This window comes from Leucoraja erinacea, chromosome 13, assembly GCF_028641065.1.
Source record: "Leucoraja erinacea ecotype New England chromosome 13, Leri_hhj_1, whole genome shotgun sequence".
In the NCBI taxonomy this organism is placed as follows: domain Eukaryota; kingdom Metazoa; phylum Chordata; class Chondrichthyes; order Rajiformes; family Rajidae; genus Leucoraja; species Leucoraja erinaceus.
In genome coordinates, this window is record NC_073389.1 from 14,286,474 (window position 1) to 14,308,736 (window position 22,263).

Sequence of the window (22,263 nt, forward strand, 5' to 3'; positions counted from 1 at the left end):
CTGACATGTTTTTTCTCCGTGGGATGTTTGTTTTCCTGCCGAGCGTCTCCGGTGTTTTCTGACCCGAGGCAATTTGCCATTACGAGGCAGCGGAGAACATGGTTGGGTGATTTAGCGCATTGAATATGGAGAATTACAACTTCTTCCAAAGCCATCAAGTGGAACGCAGCAGAAAATGTACACACACAAGGGAAAGACGCCATGGTGTAGAAGTCACAAATAATCATCACAAAACTCTGAGCTGGGGCCCTGAGGCAGTCATGTGACGGCTCCTGAAGTCTGAGCTTCACTTGTAACACTCACAGAGTTCACAGTTTGCCAGTTAGGAGCAAGATTCTCATTAATAGTGAAACCAACGCAGATCACAAATCTAATAACACTATTGCAGCGCTTCCTTGGGGAATGTTTAATGGCACCAAATATATTTACAAACTATGAATGAAACATTTTTGTCAAATAAGCAAAGGGCTTGTGTGCAGGCTAGAAGAAACATCTGCTTTATAATTAGGATTTGTTGCATGGGTGGAATAATTAAAAAATAATTTCTATGGATTGTGGGAATACTTATTCTCTGAAAGAGGAATTATTTTGAACCTAGATTATTTGTACTATTTGCCACACATTCATCATTATTCATCGAGAAAGCCAAAATGCGTATTGTGGTAATAATATATGTAGAAGTTGAAAAGGTCTTTTTTTGAGGCTAATCTTTATCAAGGCATTTCCGTATGTTAGTTTCCCACGATGATACTGAATTTTTCTATCCAAGTTGCCTTGGAACGGATTGCTGATTCTGCCAACCCTACGCTTGTTGGAGAATGCTTCAGTAGTTACCCAGAGGTATAAGTGAAGATGAAAACTCAATATTTGAGGACAAGAAGCCCAGATCACTGACTGCCTGGATTTAGTATTGAGGCTCAATGTGCTGCTGTCTGCAACAATTGCACCAAAAGATGCCACAGTCATCTGAGATCACATTAATTAAAAATTGAGGATGCTATTTTCATCAAGATATTTTACAGCTTGATATAAATATCAAAATTTGCTATAATTCTGTTTCAATTTGCAGTGTGAGAGCATTTTAAGAGCTAAGTGTACCATCTGGCATAACTTTAATACTCTGTTGGACCAACCACTGCTTTTTAATTGTTGGCTGTCAAGGCAGTCAGAATGGTAAATGCATCTGAATGTCCTTGATGTTTACTAGAATCCGGTAGATAGTTGATAAATTATATATTTAGCAGAAATTAAAACAAAATGAACACATTGGAACAAAATAAAGGAAATACAGTTAAAACCCAGCAGACTGCTTTTTATTGTGCTTTATTGTGGCCAAATAAGCAATTAAAAGTATTTATGCATGTCCATGCTGCTTTTGTGAAGTAATCTTATCAATGCCGTTTTACCTGGCCCTGCAAATTATTTCCCCTCTTGCACCTATTTTCCCTCGAGAAAGCCCTGATTGACACAGTCCTTCCAGCCTTGCAAACAGTGACTTTCATAATCACACTCTGTATTTATCTTTAGAAGAAATATTCTCTCAGAGCAGTAGGAGCTGCTGAAACATGAGTTACTGTAAATGATGGGAATGGGTTCTGAGGCTCTGTTTCATGCTGGATCTTGTTCAGTGCAACACTGTCAACATTGGCTGCACATTTCGTGCTCAAACTATGAATACTTTACATGTGCCCTCTCTTAAATCTCAATATCTGTTTGCACAGATCTCTATTTTCATATTGATTTTTCATATCCTCTAACCAAAATCTGATGCTGTGTCCATTCAAATGACTATGCAGGAGAATAAAAATAATTAATGCCAGAGTATTTTTCCTTTGAGCTGTGTGCTCACCAAGAGATTTACAATAAATTAAAATCCTTCAAAAATACTAAATCTTAGAGCTATGTCTGTTAACTAAGCGGGGACTGAGGTTGTTTAATGTGGTCTGATGCAGCAGCGTTAAACGGGCGATTTCTTCAAAGTATCAATAATCTGTGGTTGGGACAGGATCTTACTTTATAGACCCCTGTATTTTGAGGACAAAATATACCATGAAACCAATGTCATGAAGCCAGGACAGTTCAAGGTTCAATTTCTGAGCTGTCGGGACTTCAGGGGCAATTGGAGGTTGGGAGGACCCATCAGCTTCCCAATAACAACTGCACCCAGTGAACAGAAACATGGCCTCATTCACAACATGTTGGCAAAGGTGTTATATGCGAATATACTGCATGAAGGTTTCTCTAGAGTAGTTTGTCGTGCATAATTTGATGATTTATTTTGTTTAATTAAGGCTGGTTTCATCCATCCAAGATACCTTTCATGTCTCAGGTATAATGTGTAGGCTTTTGTAGTCTGCAAATCTAATTCACACAGTCCCATTGTGATAGATTGGTTTGATCTTAAATGGACAATGTTTAGTTGAGTTTAGTTTAGCCCACCAGGTCCGCACCGACCAGCGATCCCCGCACGTTAACACTATCCTACCCCGCTAGGGATCATTTTTACATTTACCAAGCCAATTAACCTACAAACCTGTACGTCTTTTTAATGAAGCTTTATAAAATGCAATTGAGACTGGATGTGAAATCTACAGCTGAGATTTAATTTTCTTGAGTTTTTCATTTGTTTTGTTTTATTGCATATGCAGATATTTTTGTTGCTGGATTACTCTACTGTATAAAATCATTAATTAAGTGTGGGTATGTCTTAGCATGCATAACACATTTTACATTTAATCTCTCCTAAGTACCGTTTATATCTCTTGTTCCCCCTTTCCCTGATTCTCAGTCTAAGGAATGGTCTCAACCCAAAACATCACCTATTCCTTTTCTCCAGAGATGCTGCCTGACCCGCTGAGTTACTCCAGCTTTTTGTGTCTGTCTTTGGTTTAAGCCAGCATCTGCAGTTCCTCCTCACACATTTAATCAATTATACCTTGGCTCTGACGATTTTTAATGATGCTGGCTTTAAAGCTGCACAGGTTGTCATCCCAAACTCGGTTTCTGAGCATAATGTTCACTCTGACAACTCTCTCATGATTCATAAAGGTGTCTGGTTGAAAACATTATTTTTTGAAAGTAATTTGCAGCTTATTTGATCTAATTCACTGTAATAAAGGCTGATCGATTAGTATGCTGGTGCTATAATTTTAATGAAGTTTTAAGTTTGACATTGTTCCTGTTTGGGAAGCTGAATCGGTCATGTTGGCACATTAGTGTCCGGCTCTGTGCAATCATTTACAGTTCCACTGCTTTAAATGGCCATGCTTGTCCCACCCCTTTGTACCCAGGCAAAATTAAAATTAACCCAAGCAAGTGGCATTCTTAACGTGCCATTCATCACCTTTATAAACGCGATAATCTCAAGTCATCTATAAATGCAGCCATTGTTATGGCTGCTGCTTTCTGTCATCCAGCTGGTTTTATACTATAAAACACACCTGAAGTACATGAAGCAAGCAACCCTTAACATGCCAGCCTTTGCTGTGCTGGTTGACTTTGGTTCCCAGGTGCTCTGCAATCTTGTGGCGCCAAAAGCTGTTTGATTAAATAACACTTGAAAAATCAATGAGACTCGAGGTTGGCAGGGCACGGGAAATGAAACTCTGGATAATCACAGAAGATATTACTTTTTTTTTATTGCTTCATGGCCAGTGTTTAATTTTGTATTAGAGATCTCTGATTAAGCCAGTGGATACAGGCACAGAGGCATCTGCAATGTCCTTATTGGCCTTGCTCAGATGAGTGAAGTTGAAATGTGGTACATTAGTGGCAAGGAATGCACCTCACTGTAGAGTGTGCAAGGATGAATTAATGACCAGATTTGTACTTGATACAATCCGTGTCACGAGTAGCTGGGGCTTTTGAAGTGAATAAATCCCCAGAACCTGATGGAATCTATCCCAGGTTATAGAGAGAGGCCAGAGAGAAGATTGTGGGAGCCTTGGCGAAGAACCTTGCATCTTCTCCAGCCACAGGCAAGGTCCCGGAGGACTGGAGAGTAGCTGATGTTGCCCCTTTATTTAAGAGGAGTAAATCCAGGGAATTATAGGCCGGTGAGCTTCACGTCAATGGTGGGGAAGCAATTGGAGAGGATTCTTCGGAATAGGATTTACTCCCATTTGGAAGAGAATGGTTCAGTAAGACTGTCAGCATGGCTTTGTACACAGGAAGTCGTGTCTCAGTAACTTGAATTAAACTTCAACTTAAACTAAACAATTTAATTGAGTTTTTTTGGGGAGATGACAAGGTTGATCGATGAGGATGGGGGAGGGAGGGAGGGGGGGGTGTGGTGTCTACATGGATTTTCGTACGCCATTTGTTATAGATCCCCAATGTTGGCTGATCCAGAAAATTAAGATGCATGTGATTAACAGTGATTTGGTCATATGGATTCAGAACTGGTTTACTGACGGAAGACAGAGGGTTATGGTGGAAGGACAATATTTAGGCTGGAGGCCTGTGACCAGTGGAATGTCGGAGAGATCTGTGCTGGGAGCAATAAGATTGCTGGGGTCATGGACTGTGAGGAAGGCTGTCAACGTATACAGTGGGATGTGGATCTGCAACAGAAATGGGCGGAGATATTGTAGGCCGAGTTAATCTGAGCAAGTGTGAGGTCTTGCACTTTGGGAGGTCAAATGTAAGGGGAAGATGTACAATTAATGGCATGACACTGAACCACATTGATGCGCAGAGAAACCTTGGTGACCAAGCACATAACTCCCTGAAAGTGGGCAAGACAATTAGATAGAGTGGCAAAAAAGGTATATGGAAAAATCAAACAGTAGAGTAGAGCTTTTAGCTGAGGGGGGCAACGTTTATAAAGGAAATGTGCAGGGCAAATGTTTTACACAGAGTGTGGTACGTATCTGGATCACGTTGCTGGGGGTTGTGGTTGAGACAGTTCATCAGAGGCATTTAAGAGACTTTTGGATAGACTTATGGATGTGTAAGGAATGAGGGAAATGGAATAGGTGCAGACAGATAAGTAATGGTCTTGGCAATATTTTTGGCACGGACGTTGTGGTTCGAAGGGCCTGTTCTTGTGCTGTACTGTTCGATGTAACTGCCAATGCAAGCCGTGTGGCCATTCTGAACCTTTGCGACTGTGGGACCTCAAAGGACCTTGCAGCTGTCCTGTGGTACAATAGTACGACTAGGCCCTTGGTTCATGACCCCTCTCACATATGCCTCTGATGATCAGCTGCATTTTAAAAACATTTGAAGAAAATCTAAAATTATTAAAAAATATATATTTTTTCCTGATGTTAGTTAAAAAGCATAAGTATATTAAGCTTCCTTCCTTTTCATATCCATCTTGTTACAAATGTTGACCTCGGTGTCATCGTCTGTCCTGAAAAGGACGCAAGCGTCCAGCAACAAGTCATCACTTGTCGCAGTAGACAATGGTGGTAGCAGAATTAGCTCAGGATACTTCCAGTTTCCAGCCCCGCCACGTGGACGCTTCTGCTATGGGGCCAGTATGTTAAGCGAAGGACAAATGATCCAGATTTCCATCATGTCTTCCATCAAGCACCACGTTCCTATACCTCTGGTATTCCACATACATCGCCTCCTCATTCCACCAAATCAGGTGAATCGTTCAGATCTTTGCGGTCCTGTTTTGTTGAATTTTAGTTGCTAACATGGAAAATTATAGTGATTCTACAGTGTGGAAACAGGCCCTTCAACCCAACTTGCCCACACCGTCCAACATGTCCCATCTACACTCGTCCCGCCTACCTGTTTAGCGCACATCCCTCTAAACCTGTCCTATCCATGTACCTGTCCAAATGTTTCTTAAATGTTGCGATAGTATCTGCCTCAACTACCACCTCTGGCAGGCTGGTTCCTTTGCGTGTAAAAGTTACCCCTCAGATTCTTATTAATTCTTTCCTCCCTCACCTTAAACCAACATCTGGTTCTCGATTCCTCTACTCTGAGGTAGAGACTCTGTGCATCTACCCGATTTTTTCCTCTCATAATTTTACACACTTCTGTAAGATGACCGCTCAACCTCCTGTGCTCCAAGGAAGAGTCCCAGCTTACTCAACCTCTCCCCGTAACGAAGGCCCACGAGTCCTGGCAGCTTAATCGTAAATCTTCTCTGCACCCTTTCCAGCTTGACAACATCTTTCCTATAACATGATGCCCAAAATATTCTAAATGCCACATCACCAACGTCTTATACAACTGGAACGTGACCTCCCAACTTCTCTACATCTGTCACATCCATGAAGAACTCCTCTGTAACAAACATCTTAGGCATTCTCCCCAAGCTTTTTCTTCTTGGCTGATTGTCACAACGTTCTTAGATTTGCCTGTGAAGTGCCTTTTAAATATTAAAATATGTCATATAAATTGTTGTGAAAAGTTGAAGTTCTTTAGCATAAAGCACAAAACTAATTATGAGCAGAGATGATTTAAAAGTAACACACTTATTTTGTCTGATGAAGAGATCCGACCTGAATGGCCACCTGTTCCTTTTCTCTGGAGATGCTGCCTGACCCGCTGAGTTACTCCAGCATTTTCTGTCTATCTTCAGTATAAACCAGCATCTGCAGTCCCTTCCTACACACGTATTTTCTGCTGTGAGTTCTGGGGGATAATCCATCATTGGGTACAGAGATTGTGCATTGAATGCTTTGATAAAATTCTGTATGAGTTGTCTTTTCAGGAGAATGTAAAGGAACATAAAATTGACATAAGGGTGACAGGACCTGATCATATTGCAAATTGACTTTATAAAATTGGAGTTAGAAAGGAAATGAAAGATTTGGCAGGCTGGCCTGTACCATTGCCCCTTAAGTGTGTTGATGAATATTTTTTCAGAGGGCCATTGAATTGATGTATTTACTCACAATTCATTTTATGTGTGTACTCCTAAATCCTTTTTCATTCTAATCAGTTTTTAGCTACAGGATGAATGAGATTAAATATTCTTGTTTGCAAGCATCATTCATTGTTGTACTGTGAAGGTCGGGTCATGATCTGACTGGAGGAATTGCAATCATTATTTTCTTTGCAGACTTCAAACAATTGTCAATGAAATCATTCCAGCAGTCTGTGTCTTCTTGTCTTCATTCTTCCCGCAGATTTCGCAGTCTGCCACTGCAACTCAGACATCGTTAAGGCAGACCACCGTAATGGAAACTGTAACCATGGTTACGACCAAAGAACAGATTTTGGTGAAATCTAAAGAAGAACTTCCTCCAGCCCCTCCTCCCAAGAAGAGGCAGGTACTTGTGGACTCTGAGCTCAGGAAGAGGTGGGTTTAAAAAGTAACACAAAAGTATTGTGTTACCATTATTGGAGTAAATGATGAAAATTGTGTGCTTCACATACCAATGAATATTATTGTTGATTACAATTCATGAATTTACTTAGAATTCTGACTTCTGTTCATGTAAATGATGACAGTCAGTACAAACACAGCTACTTATGAATTTCTTCTGATTTATTTAATATAAAAGTATAGATTTTGCAATGGTATCTCAAAGCTTGCCTATTCCTGCTTCCATGGAATGAAACGTAGATGCCTGCCGTGCACTTCACTTGAGAGGAGCCAGATCTCCACCTACTGTTTCAAACTGTTATTACCAAAAGACTCAGATTACATTTTCTAAACATAGGAGGGGAAATCATTTACCAAAAGATCATTATGCATGCCTCAGAGTGGTGCCTTACTCTTTGGACTGCAATCATTTCTCAATTTATAGACAAGTCCTGCCATGTACAAACAACTTTCTTACTTGAACCATTCTCTTCCAAATTGGAATAAGTGATACTGGGCCCTTCGTAACTCTCACATTTGTCCCACCTACCTGTGCTTGGTCCATACCTTCAAATAACATATGCAGAGTGCATTATTGTCATTTGGAATCAGGTCAAACGAAATGCAGTTTCTGCACCACACATAGAGAATAGACAGACACAACAGAAAAAACATCCATGAAGGGATGATGGAAGGCCAATTTAGTTCTCCAGTTTAAGTTCAAGTTTCAGTTCAAAGCCCCCGGCTGTAATGACATTGTCCTGCGCGGCCATTAAAGCCACGCCGGGTGTGCTACACTTTCTGCGCTCGCAGAACCATTCGCTTCCAAATCGGATTTAGGCCCCGCTAGAGTGATACCGCAGGGCGGGGGAAGTCGGAAGAGCCCTGAAAAGCCTCTTCGGAGCCCAACTTGCCCCGTCCACCAGCCAACATCCGGTGTCCCAGCTACACTTGTCCCACCCCGGCTACCTGCGCTTGGTCCATATCCCTTCAAACCTGTCCTATCCATGTAGTTCAAGGAGTAAATCTTATTCCTAAAAATCCTCTCCACCGAAGATTAATATGAAACAAAAACACACACCTTTAATAAGCATCTTGAGTGAATGGTGGAGCCACGTCCTGCACAGTGAGGAGGAGGTGCAAGGGGTACAATGTTTGTATTGAATAAGTATTTGGCGTCTTTCTCACCATGGAGGATGAAATTAATAGTTCCGTGGGAGAGTCTGGAGATGAACCAGTTCATGTGACTTTATGTAACAAATAAATATATATATATTTAAAAAGAGCAAGGAGCTGGTAAATAGATTTCCATTACAATTGCCCATTTCCATCCAAGGTTTTTGCATTAATTGATTTGAAAGTTAGAGTGTAAGCAGGCCCTTCAGTCCAACGAGTCCATTGATCACTCGTACCTACTAGTTCCATGTGATCCCACTGCCGACACACTCAGGGCAATTTACAGAGGCCAATTTAGCCTATAAACCTGCATGTCTTTCGGATATGATAGGAAACCGAAGCACCTGGAGGAACTTCAAGTGGTCACAGAAAGAACGTGCAAACTCCAAACAGACAGCACCCGAGATCAGGATTGAACCTGGGTTACTGATGCTGTAAGGCAGGAGCTCTACCAGCTGCACCACAGTGCATTCTGTTTTTTGAGAAAAGCGGGGATAAAAGTATTACATTCCAACCTCAGTCTTTCAATCTTAGTTGTTAGAGTGCTGACAGAAGACAGGAAAAATATTCAGAAGCCTTGTTCTGGAAAAATTAAGAAGAAGTATCGACTTGGCAATTATAGTCTAACCAATCAATCTTCAGTCTGAAGGAGATTGCCAAAAGAGGACATATTTAAAGACGAAGGGGTTAATGGAAAGCACTAAATTAAAGAGGGCAAATCATAACTGATTAACCTAATGGCACCTTTGATCAGATGGTGGAAACGGGCAGGTTTGGCAACCTTCACTTGAATCGGGTTTCAGAATTCAGGCACTAACCACTTGATACAAAATGTGCCGTACATTAAATGCAGCCATTCTGGATTGCCAATAAGCATTCACTCATCTATTCCTTTACTTCAAACTCAACGTATTTAGCGCTTTAATATTCAGTACTTTCATTGCTGCATAGACCTTTGTAAACATTAACTGATCATTAACGAACACTCAAATATTGGGACATCAATAGCAAGCAGTGACTAGCAAAGAGCTTCTTAATTGACATTTGCCCAAGTTGTCTTTTCCTGCAGCAGCTTCCACTGTTTGTCGGTCAATTTTTGTGCCTTCTGATTGGAAGGTCTGTTTGATTTGCTAAAGCCCCAATTCGCTGTCTTGAGACTTGATCAAGCTAACCATGTCCCTAGCAGAGTCCTGATAAGCAAGTGACCTGCATAATCCAGGCAAAACATCCCAACCTGTGATTGGAAGTCATAATGTGGTCTTCAGCACCTTTGTACTAATCTGCGGGTCTCAAAATTGGGCCAAGATTATTAGCTTCAACATAATTGAATTACAATTGTCAAATACTAACGTTACACACACTGAGAGGTTAGTATTCTTGACATTTTTCCAATATGTTAAGTCCCTTCACTGAGAATTAACTCCCTGAATCTGTCATTGGATCTATGGGATATGCAAATATAATATTGACAGCAATTGCTGGTTACAAAATCTGAATATGGATTGGTTACTTGGAGCATTTCAAATACATGATCATGTCTTCACTAACAAATTGTCATAGCTCTATGGTATATGTACAATGGACAGGTTCAGTGGTTGCAATAAGGAATTATCTTCACCAATTCCAGAAAACAGGCATCTTCATGTTGATCCTATGCAGCCGTAGTTAATTGTGGCATTGAATGGCAGAGAGGGCACACAATTAGCCTTTCCACATGGGCTCTTCTTACAAGCGAGCCTGCACTCTCCACAGGGGAAGGTGGCATTGGACAGCTCTAGTTGCAGCCATCATTCAGAATACATTGATGCTGTTGCAAATAAGAATGTTATTGTTCCAAAGACAGTACATATGACAATTAAACCCTCTTGACTCGATTATACTTCAACAGTTATTACTATTTGTAGATAGACACAAAATGCTGGAGTAATTCAGTGGGTCAGGCAGCATCTGTGGAGAAAAGGGAAAGGTGATGTTTTGGGTCGAGACCCTTCTTCAGTTTGAAGAAGGGTCTCAATCCAAAACATCACCTATTCCTTTGTGTCTACCTTTGGTTTAAATCAGCATCTACAGATCTTTATTTCTCTATGGTTTGGTGAAAGTAGGGTTGTAGATGTTGTATATGTAGACTTCATTAAAGCATTTGACAAGGCCACCAAGGTACCTGGCCCATAAGGTTTAAGGCACATGGGATTGAAGATGAGCTGACATCAATGACGGATATGATAATGCCTCCTCTCAGGCCATTTTCAGTGCAATTAATGGCAGATGTTTGTGGGTGACAAGAGTGACATTTCAGCTTAAACAAAGGATGCTAGCATCTCTAAATACAGATAACATTCGTTATAATGGATCATGGGGCAAGGTAGGGGCAATGGTGTCCATTATTGCCAGTAGTCCGCTATAACCAGTGGTACAGTGGCACAGCAGTAGAGTTGCTGCGGTACAGCGCCGAAGACCCAGACTTGATCCTGACCACGGTGCTTTCAATGCAAAATTTGCACAAAAATTCTCCGGGTGCTCTGGTTTCCTCCCATATTCCAAATATGCATATGTTTGTAGGTTAATTGGTTTTGTAAAATTGCAAAATTGTTCCTTGTGTGTAGGATAGTGCTAGTGTACAGGGTGATCGCTGGCCGACGTGGACTCAGTGAGCCGAAGGGCCTGTTTCTCTAAACTTAACCGAGTGAGGGATTCACTTCAACCACCTCTCATTATTTCAGTGAAATAATGAGCTGCTTTCAAATATAAAGACTTTTTAACAGCTAAAAATGTGTTATCGTTACAGCTAAAAATACTGTAAATTGGGAGAAAATATTCTTAAATGTGAGCTTTGATCTGCCTCTCCCACTCTGAGTAACCTGCCTATATTGATGAACTAGGCCAGCATGTGAACTGTGATATTGCCGAGTACATCATATGTGCAAGGACAATCAATCACTTTCAGCAGAGAGTAGATTAGTGGACGTAAAAAAATAAAATATTGAACGTAAAAAAAAACTTGTGTTAAATTGAGTTTGTGACTCCAATTTGATGCACTGTGAATCTGATGGAAGTTGCAAGGTTTCCCAAAAAACCCATTTAAGGACCCTATTTTTCTTCCATAGCTCTGGATGAAAGATCTCATAGTACCAGGTTTTCCACATCTTTGTGGAACACGGGAACCTCAAATGTTTGTTCCACCATTAATTTGGACCATGGCTTCCCAGCATGTTATTAATTCTGTTTATCTATCTTGGAGTTGTTTGGAGAGTCTATTTGAAAGGATGGGTGCAGATTGTTTCTAAGCTCCCCTAGGCCTGAGAGAATAAAAGGAAGCAAAAATAGAAAATAATGAACATTAAAAACAAAATGAAAAATTGTCATCTATGAACCTTATGATAGGAGGTTGAAGGTGGTTGACACAAAGGTTGAAGGCGTCCTCTTTGTTACGATGGTATAATTTCTGCTGTAAAGGCTCCAAATGATTCCATGTTTATATCTTTGTATCATTATTTGCATTGCTGAGCTGAGTACCTGGAATCAATGATTCCAACATTTGAAAGCATCACAGAAAATTAGCATTGTGAAACAACTGAACACATTCAAGTGAGCAGAGGATGAATTAGTTTGTAGGCCTGAGATAGCAGCCTGTTGAGAAACAACAATAAGAATATCTTGCTCAAAGCAAATTGATCTTCCAAATGTTGTTTGCTTGTCCACTGGAGATGGAACTCTACAAGAACTGCTGTCGCAGTTAGGTCACCGAGCTTAATGGTGCAGAAGACTGTGAGTACAATGGATTATTTGTTGGGCTTTTCTGCAGCTTTGTTTGTTTAAAATGCAGTCCCAGTGAATCCTGTTGAAATTGCTGTTCACTCTGGCCTTGATGATTTACTTATTCCACTCCGCGAAGAATCTAAATTAGCATTATCCACCGGCATCATTAACTCCAAGGTGCTGGAGTTCAGCTGCGTATCATATATTTCCTCCTCTACACTTTGTTTAATCCAAATAACCGTCAAAGTTATGATGTCATTTACACTTAATATTTAAAGAAAAATTGAATAAATGTGTTTAATTGTCAGATTTCCAACCAATTTGTTCCAATTATGTTGGAGGGTTTCCTTAATTACTACTCTATCCAGTCGAACAGCACTTACTCTAATTGAGATCACAAGGTGAGGCTTTGATCTCTTTAATGCAGAGCATCATTGAAACTGAGAAGAGAAAATGGAAACTATTTTTGAAGTTATAATTAGTTGAGACAAAAACTGTGTTTTAAAATCCCTGAAGACAGTTGGAAGGGCCAATGGCTGAGCATTCATATTTTGGATTGAAAGAGAGAGTGGCACAGTGGTAGAGTTGCTGCCTGACAGCTCTTACAGTGCCAGAGACCTGGGTTCGATCCTGGCTACATGTGCTTGTCTGTACGGAATTTGTACATTCTCCCTGTGATCTGCGTGGGTTTTCTCTGAGAACTTTGGTTTCCTCCCACATTCCAAAGACATAAAGGTTTGTAGGTTAATTGTCTTGGTATGAATATAAAACTTGTCCCTGGCTTGGTATGAATATAAAAAATGTGCGGGGATCGCTGGTCGTTGCAGACTCGTTGGGCCTAAGGGCCTGTTTCTGCGCTGTATCTCTAAAACTAAAATAACTAAAGATTGTTCAATTTCTGCTCTGATCCTGAAGACATCTGGTGGATTTCCAGACATGCTCTGATGATGCCCAGCTCTCGGTCAGCACCACCGCAATTTTGACCTCCTCTTGGTCGCCAATGAGTTGGACTGCTACTTTGTTGACTGGTTAGAGATTTCCTCCTGCTAAATTGGGAAATTGAAAACCTCCATCATCTACTCCAAACACAAGCTTTGATCCCAGTTACTGATTGCATTTCTCCGTCTGACAGTCAATTACTTGAACCAGACCATTGGGGCAGTTTTATCATGGTGTTCGATTGCAAGTGAACTTCAGGTCACATATCCCCAGCATCACTGAGATTGGCTGCCCCCACATTATGCAACACTGTCTGATCTCACCTGCCTGGTCATCTATTGAAAGATTCATCCATTCCTTTGCTGCAACTGGCCAATGGTTCCAATCTTCCAATATATGGTGTTAGGAGGTAGAGATAGATCAGCCATGATCGAATGGCGGAGTAGACTTAATGGGCCGAATGGCCTTATTTTGCTCCTATCTCTTATGATTCTCCTCCTTTCCATCAACCTCCACCAGCTTGAGCTCATCCTGCTTTCCTTATCTTAACTCGTATTCACAGCCACAGTCTCTCTGATTGGAATTACCAGTCTGATTGTGGTTCGGTTTTTAAGTTCTCACTCTTTTTTACCACCATGTTTCTTCCTGCCTCACCTTTTCCTCTGTACCTCATTAGGGCCTTTTGAGATTCCGAGATCCTCCGTTATTTCTGTCCTCTTGCACAACACCATTTACTAATTTGCTCCTACCCTTGTAAATGTGTCTTCTGTTGTCTAGCCCTGAGCTAGTTAGATTCCTGATGATTGAGGGATGGTAGCCCAGCAGTTAGTGTTGCAGCCGGACCACTCCATGATTTGGGTTCAATCCCGACCTCCGCTGAATTCTGTGTGGAGTTTGCACGTTCTCCCTGTGCTTGCTATAATTATTTCAAGCCGTTCTGGCTTCATACCAGGGTCCAAAAACATACAGGTTGTTAGATTAACTGGCCACTGTGAATTGCCGCTATATGTAAGTAAATTTTGGGGTCGTTCATGGGAATATGGAGAAAGTTAAATGGGACATTGTGTAAATGTGTGCTTGGTGCTTGATGTGGACTCAGTTGGCCAAATGGCCTGGTTCTGTGTGCTCTTCAGCTCTAAGGCTCGACCTTAGAGGGAACAAGTTGGAAAATGGAGTTGAGGTTGTAACTGGATCAGCCCTGATCTTACTGAGCACCAGAGGAGACTTGAGGGGCCAATTGTTCTACTCGTGCTCTAAGTTTATGCTATTTCTCTAGCTCTGGAATTCTCGCCCTGACCAGTTCTCTCCCCTGCTCCTCCTTCAATATGTTACTTACAACCTCTTTGGCCATGTTAATTTTTGGTTATTAAATGTAGGTTTCCATGTCAAATTATGCTTGAATTGCTTTGCGGCAATTGTTGTTGATGTTTGGAAGAAATGTCAGACAGTATGTTGGCATTGGTGGAATATAATTTGGTTCCACATGGAATTAACCGCTTATATTGAAGACTTACAGAGAACAGCTTGTTAGATATTGTGGTTCTAGCATTAGCAAACTGATAAAATTGTCTGATCTGAGGTGATAAGGTTTTTTTTATGCATTCCTGGTCTTTCTCTAGAGATTCACCTTTTCATACAATGGCCTAGTTTAAAGGCAGATTGCAGATCCAATTTAATTGAATTCTCATTGAGTTGGTTGGTTGCAGAGTCAAATTCCATTCAAAGACGATAAAGACAAAGACTATTCCTTACTGATTGAGTGAAGTGATTCTTCCTGTTTTTAATCCTCATCATTAAAGTGAGTGCCTCTCCTCGCATTTTGATGAATTGCAAATATTCTATAGAATGGAAGAACAAGGGATGAAGTTATCTCTTGACTCTTACAACTGAAAGAAAAGATAAACTATTTATTCATATTGATGCTTTTGGACTTTATTGCGACTTGGCTTGCTGCCATATTTGTACACATTGGGACAGTGATTACACTAAAGTGTTATGAATTGTTTTAGGACATCCTGAATGCATGGAAGGAGTAAATAAAAGCAAGTTGATCCATCGTTTGGGAAAAATGAATAAATTCATGTTCATAAGTGATAGGAGCAGAATTAGGCTAGTCATCCCATCAAGTCCACTCCGCCATTTCAATCATGGCTGATCGATATTTCCCTCTCAACTGCATTTTCCTGCTTTCTCCCCATAACCCCTGACAAACCAATAATCTGTTTATCTCTGCCTTATAAAATCTTCATTGACTTGGCCTCCATAGCTTTCCGGGGCAATGAATTCCACAGATTCACCTCCCTCTGACAGAAATTCCTCCTTATCTCCTTCCTAAAGGAACGTCCTTTTATTCTGAGGCTAAGACCTTTAGCCCTAGACTCTCCCACTAGTGGAATCGTCCCATCCACATCCAAATGTATAGATGAAGAACCATATTTTAAGATGAAGATGCATTGTCTTCTAAATGGCTGCACTTGCCGAGTAGAAAGGTTACTCAGATTATGTTCAAGTTTAATGTACTGGCAGAAAATTGGCGCAGGCATTTTAAACTGGAGGTTGCTTTTATCTTCCAAGAAATTCCTTTAAAACCAGTGCACTTTGGTCAGCAAATTAACTAGTGATGCATAATGGAGTGAGTTAATCATCCTGCTTTATCTGTCACCTGAAATTAAATAGGATTGTTCTTAAAATAACGCGAATAGCATGTTTGGCGAATTCGTCGCCCAATTCCTGGACATCAACCAACAACACGGTATTTGTTAACCAATCTCAGAATTATATTGAAATCATGAAAAGTTTACAATCCCTTTTATGTTTTCTGAAAATCCCTTAAAATTCCCTTGTGACTTTCGCCTGGAAATATGTTTCTGCTCACAGACTGTTCTCACCTGCAACTGTCCAAATATCCTGAATGCTACAAGCTCCCTGAAGCTAGTCAGATTCTGACAAAAAGTCTTTGACCGAAAACATCAACTGTGTTTCTCTTTTCAAAGGCATCTCCTGGCCAACTAAGTGTTTCCAACATTTTCAATGTTTATTTCAGACTTCCAGCACCCGTAGTTTATTTTTTTCAATTTGTCAGCTACCTGAAGTTGTCTCTGTCTACTGAAGCTTTGTAACCTTAAATGTGGAACCTTAAATTGAAGATACCCACTTATCACCTAACTTGCCTGTATTTCTGAACTGTACAGAATTTAGTGTCCCAAAATAAACGAATAGGCAGCAAAGCATGATTTGACTTGTACAAATTAATAATGCATGAGTTGTGGTTTGTGATTTCATGTGACTTGTTACAGGAAATCCAGATCCCACTCAAAGCAAGGTTTCCAATAGGTGCCATGGTTATATGGACTGCTCTTGCTAAATAGAAAAAAAAAATGCCTGAGTTACCCTGGTAACTTGTGCAGATTACTCAGTTACTCTGTGACTGTGTAGAGAACAAGACCTCGGGAGTCAAAATCTTGGTGAACAGGAGCATAAAGCACATCCTCTTCTCCCACATTTGTGAAGAGGACTATGCAAGGAGGTCTGAGACGCAGTGTAAATATATCCAGATTGGAGATAGATTTCATTGTGGTAGCGATAGAGGCTTGTCTCTGCTATTTGCCACAGTGAATGGCATTACCATGTCCTCCTGAATTGTCTCTTGTAGATGACCAAACAGCTGCTGCTCCAAATGCCGTGTGAATTCCGTCCATTTAGAAACACATTGATCGTGATCACTACATGACAGCTCCATAGGAAAGGCAGGAACCAGGCATGCATTGTTATTAGCTTGCAACAATCTTCCACCAGTAATCAAGCTCTTGACATAGCCCAACAAGTCCAAACTCCATCTTGGTTGGAAATGAAAACAGAGGTCGGAGGATGTGAAAAAAGGATGTTTTCTGGGCCCCCTTACAAAAAGACCAGACACCCCAACATCGGCTCCATCTACACTAAACACTCCCTTCGGGCAGAAGACACAAAAAGTTGAAAGCACATCCCACCAGAATCAGGAGCTGTTTCTACCCCTCCGTTATTGGACAAATGGCCACTAGAGTAGTCAACTGTCCTATCATAAGTTAGGGGATAGTTCCGATCTTCCAACCTACCTTCGTTGTGGACATTGGACTTTTCTCTGCAACTCTAACGCTACAATGCTATAAAAGTAAATTCTGCACTTTCTTTTCTCGTTGCTCTACTTGTTGTTCTTTATGACTTGCTTGGGCACATGTACAGTGTGATCAGATTTAATTGGATATCACACAAACAAAAGCCTTTGTTCGTACCTCGGTACGCATGACGCAACAAAACCAATACCAAAATGGAACATTCTCTATGGCTAACTGGCATCCCTCGCTGGTGATGGTTCAAAATGGAGGATGAGATCTGGGATGGGACTGAGAGCTTGAGTCTCTTCATCGTGCACACCGAAGATGGGGTACACCGTCGCCCGCTAGGTTAACCCAACCAGCCCATCAGGTTCCTCCTTCTCTACCTGTGGCAGAGTCTGCAGATGTCATGTTAGCCTCATGAGCCACTTGAAGACCCATGAAACTGGAGTGAAGTATGTCCCCCCCGTGCAATCCTGGGGGACAGGCTAGAAAAGTTGTGTCACAGATGAGCAACGTTGACAGATAGCCTGTCTATAGCTTTGTTACGTCAATGAGGCAGCTTTTCTGCACCATTGCACCGTTTGTAATAGAAACTTGCATGAAGACCATTCTTAGTTGTAAAATTAATCAATCTTGTTTTATTTCCTGTGAAGAAATTCCATCTTCCTACCACATTTCACATCATTGGCTCTCGAACTGCTCCGTTTTATATCAGTAGTATATTTAATAAAGTGATATTCACTGGAGGCAATTCATCCATAAAAATTGGAGTTGAACTGACTTGGATTAATTGACGTGCAATTTCGATTAAGTTTCTCTGCACCGAGAGCAGAAAATTAAATGTGGTGCTGACAGACTTGTATTAATAATCGGCTGTTATTTTTGAAGGTTTGATGTTGATACAACAGAGCTGCATAGCTGGATGACACGATCAGAAGTTATCCTTCAAAGCCCAGAGTTTGCAATTTATCGGAAAGAAGGAAGTATCTCAGATCTTCAGGAAAAAGTTAATGTAAGTCAAGTATTTACTGGGTGTAAGACGCTGCCTGGCACGTCAGTTACATATGTTTGCAGTAAATTCCTTGCCTTGTTTCATAAGTGTTTTGATTCTAAATTACATTCAATTGCAGTCCAAGGAATGGATTTATGAGGCAGAGTACTTGTGTACGTGCAGCGTATTTGGCACTGCTGACCAGCGATTAATTGCGAGAGAAGTTGAAATAGCCTTTTGTCACTGATGCTGATCTGGAGTAGTGCATTCACCATTTTATACACTCACCTTGAGAAAACCTTGAGGAAATCTTTATTAAAAGGAGATTTACTTTGTTTTCTGTATATATGTTTTGTGAACATGTTGGAACCAATTATAGAAATTTAAATGCCAGGTTTGAATTTGTCTTTTTAGCTCAAATTTAACTTTGCTCAGGCACTGATGACGATAAACTGCAATTGGTTAGACTAAGAGTAAAATATTAATTGAACCAGCTTTATATTGAGGAGGACTGAAACGCTGAACATAATAGTTCACTTGAATGCTGTTATACCTTTTTGAGCTCTTTATTCAGACTGGAGTATTAGGCTCCTGAGATTTCCCAAAACATGGTTCTCTCCCAATTATTAACAGCATTTAATAATTGCTGCACACTGTTTCAAAATCTCTGATACCTTGATATTTGTCAGCAGTTGTTAGAGATATTTGCAATAAATGAATCAAACAAATGAATATCATGTCAGGGAAATTCATCATATTTACTCAAAAATTGCTTGAAGCGCTTCAAAGAATGGATTGGCTGTGCTTATATTCGCTGGAATTTTGAAGGATAAGAGGAGATCGTATAGAAACATATAACACCTTAAGGGATTGGACAGGCCAAATGTTCCCGATGTTGGGGGAGTCCAGAACCAGGGATCACAGTTTAAGAATAAGGGAGATGCCACTTATTTTTGAGGAGAAACATTTTCATCCTTGGAGTTGTGAATCTGTGGAATACCTTGCCACAGAAAGCAAGATAGGCCAATTCACTAGATGTATTCAAGAGAGAGTTTGATATGTCTCTTAGGACTAATGGAATCAAGGGATATGGGGATAAAGCAGGAACGTGGTACTGATTTTGGATGATCAGCCATTATCATATTGTATGTGGGTGCTGGCTCGAATGGCCCACTCCTGCACCTATTTTCTCTGTTTCTATGGTTCTCTGCTTGTTCAATAAATGGTTAAAGTTTCTGTCTTGAGAAAACAAATTAACTTGGCCAAAAGATAACCAACTGTATCTTTCGTAGCAGAATACTGATTTTCTTTGAACCTCCCTCAAGACGTGATACAAGGAAACAAGCTCATTTTTGTTGTTGTGTTGTAGGCTATTGAAAAAGAGAAACCTGAAAAATCCAGAAAATTGCAAGATGCCAGCAGATCAGCTCAGGCCCTGGTGGAACAGATGGTGAATGGTAATTACATGCAAGTTGATTCAGATAATCTTCTTGGGGATTTGTGCAATGCATAAATTCACATTTATCACACGTGATATTAGCAAACAGCATCCTAAAAGCAAACACCAACATTGTTGCATACATTTAATGTGTTCATCAACTGAGATTCATGCATTAAGTAACCAAATTGAATGGGTACTGGCACATACGTAGAAACATTTATTTACTCGATAAATTGTCATTTAAAAAAACAGATAGTTTTAAAGTCATGCCCTACTTGCAGTGATTCTGCTCTGCATTAACTGTCATTGCTGGCAGTGAACATATTATCATATGAGAGTAGCCATCGTGCCGCACATGGGCGGCACGATGGCGCAGCGGTAGAGTTGCTGCCTTGCAGCGTTTGCAGCGCCGGAGACCTGAGTTTGATCCGGACTACGGATGCTGTCTATATGGAGTTTGCACGTTCTCCCCATGACCTGTGTGGGTTTTCTTCGAGATCTTCGGTTTCCTCCCACACTCCGAAGACGTACAGGTTTGTATATTAATTGGCTTGGTATACAGTAAGTGTAAATTGTCCCTAGTGTGTAGGATGGCGTTAATGTGTGGGGATCACTGGTCAGTGCAGACTCGGTGGGCTGTGGGCCTGCTTCCACACAGTATGACTCTATGAAACAAATCCTGGCAGCACATCTGCCCATATATTGGAGCCCGTCCCAGCACAGCACACCCCCACGACTGAGGGGTGGGAGCGTCAACATGGATTCTGTGCTTGTAGCTTTACACTGCGATGTGAACCCCTGGAAAAGAGAATAGTGTTGTCACTCAACCACATTAGACTCCACAATCATTTTTATACCAGTCGAAAGAAAAATGACTGTGAACCAAGCTGACCTCCGATCTGTCAATGTCTTTTGGTACAATTTACTTTCTGACTCCAACACACTTGAATGAACCGTTCGTGAATTCAGGCCCACATCTCTTATTTCTGCTGCCTTTTCTCATAAGTGGTCATCACTTGCTATTAAAACTGCTTCAGCCGTCCAGAGCTAAAATCCACAGGTTTGTGTAGCCATTGGGGGGAAAAATAAAGTTTAAAGTAAAACCAGGGAAGGGCAGCCAAGTAAGAAGTGGTGTTGCTGGTCTCAAAGCAATTGGGAGATTTACGAAGGGAAGCAACATAGAAGGACTGCCACTGATTTATTGGCTTTGAGCGTGGGCTGCTGTTATAGGAAGAATCATTCTCAAGGCGGGCAGAGAGATGGTGGAGGAATGGCACATCAGGCTCATATGGGTGGATAATAGACTATTTTGGAGGGACTATAGATTATCACACTACCCAATGTTCTTTTCAGATGCAGACTTGGGGAAGGGAAATAAACCTACTGTAACCTTTGGATGAAAGTGTGCCTGGAGAAAATAATAAATCACACAACTATGTGAGGCGCAAGGAGCTATGCCAATTTATTTCCACTTGTGCAGTTCAAATGGCCAGAGGGTGAAGGTATTAGTTGGGGAGTATGATGTGAGCGTGCATCATTCCATGACTAAATCCTCTCTTTCAGTACCCACAAGGTTTTGTATTTCACTGAGTGTGACCTGCGGCAGTGGATGGAACAAAATAAATTCAAGTCTTGATCTTTCCTTTCTTTCTTTTAATAAGAGACCTGCTTTTTTTTATGCCATCCACAATCATTTATCGGTTGCCCAAGTGAAAACTTTTGCAAACTATAATAGATTAAAAAATATATATACATTTGAAGATGCACATACTTCAAAATTCAAATTATTGACTTATTTGAATTTTACTCCCATCAAAACTCAAGTCAATGTGGAAATATGACCGAGCAGTTTCAGTGGCAAATTGGCCTTGTGGATGTTACAGAATCCTCATCCGATATGCACCACATGACATTGTTTCATTGCTTCCTACATCACCGAGGGAACTTGAGCCACGTTGTGCTCAGGAGTGCCCATTATTTGCATTAAATGTGTAGGAAGGAAATGCAGATGCTGCTTTACACCGAAGATAGACACAAAATGCTGGAGTAACTCAGCGGGCCAGGTAGCATTTCAGGGGAGAGAGAAGGAATGGGTGACGTTTCAAGCTGAGACCCCTCTTCAGGCTGAGAGTCAAGGTAGAGGGAAACAAGAGATATGGAAGGGTACGAAGAGAATGTAAGGTGTGAAAAGAACCGATGCTAATCAAGGAAATGTACAAATGGTTCATTGGTGGCTGAGAGGAAGGTGACAATGAGGCATAAAAGAGATAAAAATTAATCAGCACAGTGAAACTAGTCAGAGAACTAGGTTGGGGGAGGGACGGAGAGAGAGAGGGAATGCACGGGTTACTTGAAGTTAGAGTTATCATTACTCATCTTGTAGGGTGTAAGCTGCCCAAGCGAAATATGAGGTGCTGTTCCTCCAATTTGCGTTTTTCCTCACTCTGACAGTGGAGGAGGTCCAGAACAGAATGGTCAGTGTGTGAATGGGAGGGGGAGACCAAGTGTTTAGCTACCGGGAGATTGCGTAGGCCCAGGCGATCTGAACAAATTAAATCCTATAATTTAACTCCAGACCTTCATTGCC

The 22,263-nt window shown here is 40.9% G+C and overlaps 1 protein-coding gene across 12 annotated transcripts in view; it reads left to right on the forward strand.

The window, feature by feature from the left end:
- dmd (dystrophin) overlaps positions 1-22,263 on the forward strand; it is a 1,582,845-nt gene that overhangs the window by 603,854 nt on the left and 956,728 nt on the right. For all 12 annotated transcript variants that reach the window (XM_055644518.1, XM_055644513.1, XM_055644515.1 and 9 more), the window contains 3 exons: positions 7,098-7,270; positions 18,133-18,256; positions 19,605-19,692. In XM_055644518.1, the coding sequence (XP_055500493.1) occupies positions 7,098-7,270; positions 18,133-18,256; positions 19,605-19,692 (385 nt within the window). The remainder of the gene's footprint in view (positions 1-7,097; positions 7,271-18,132; positions 18,257-19,604; positions 19,693-22,263) is intronic.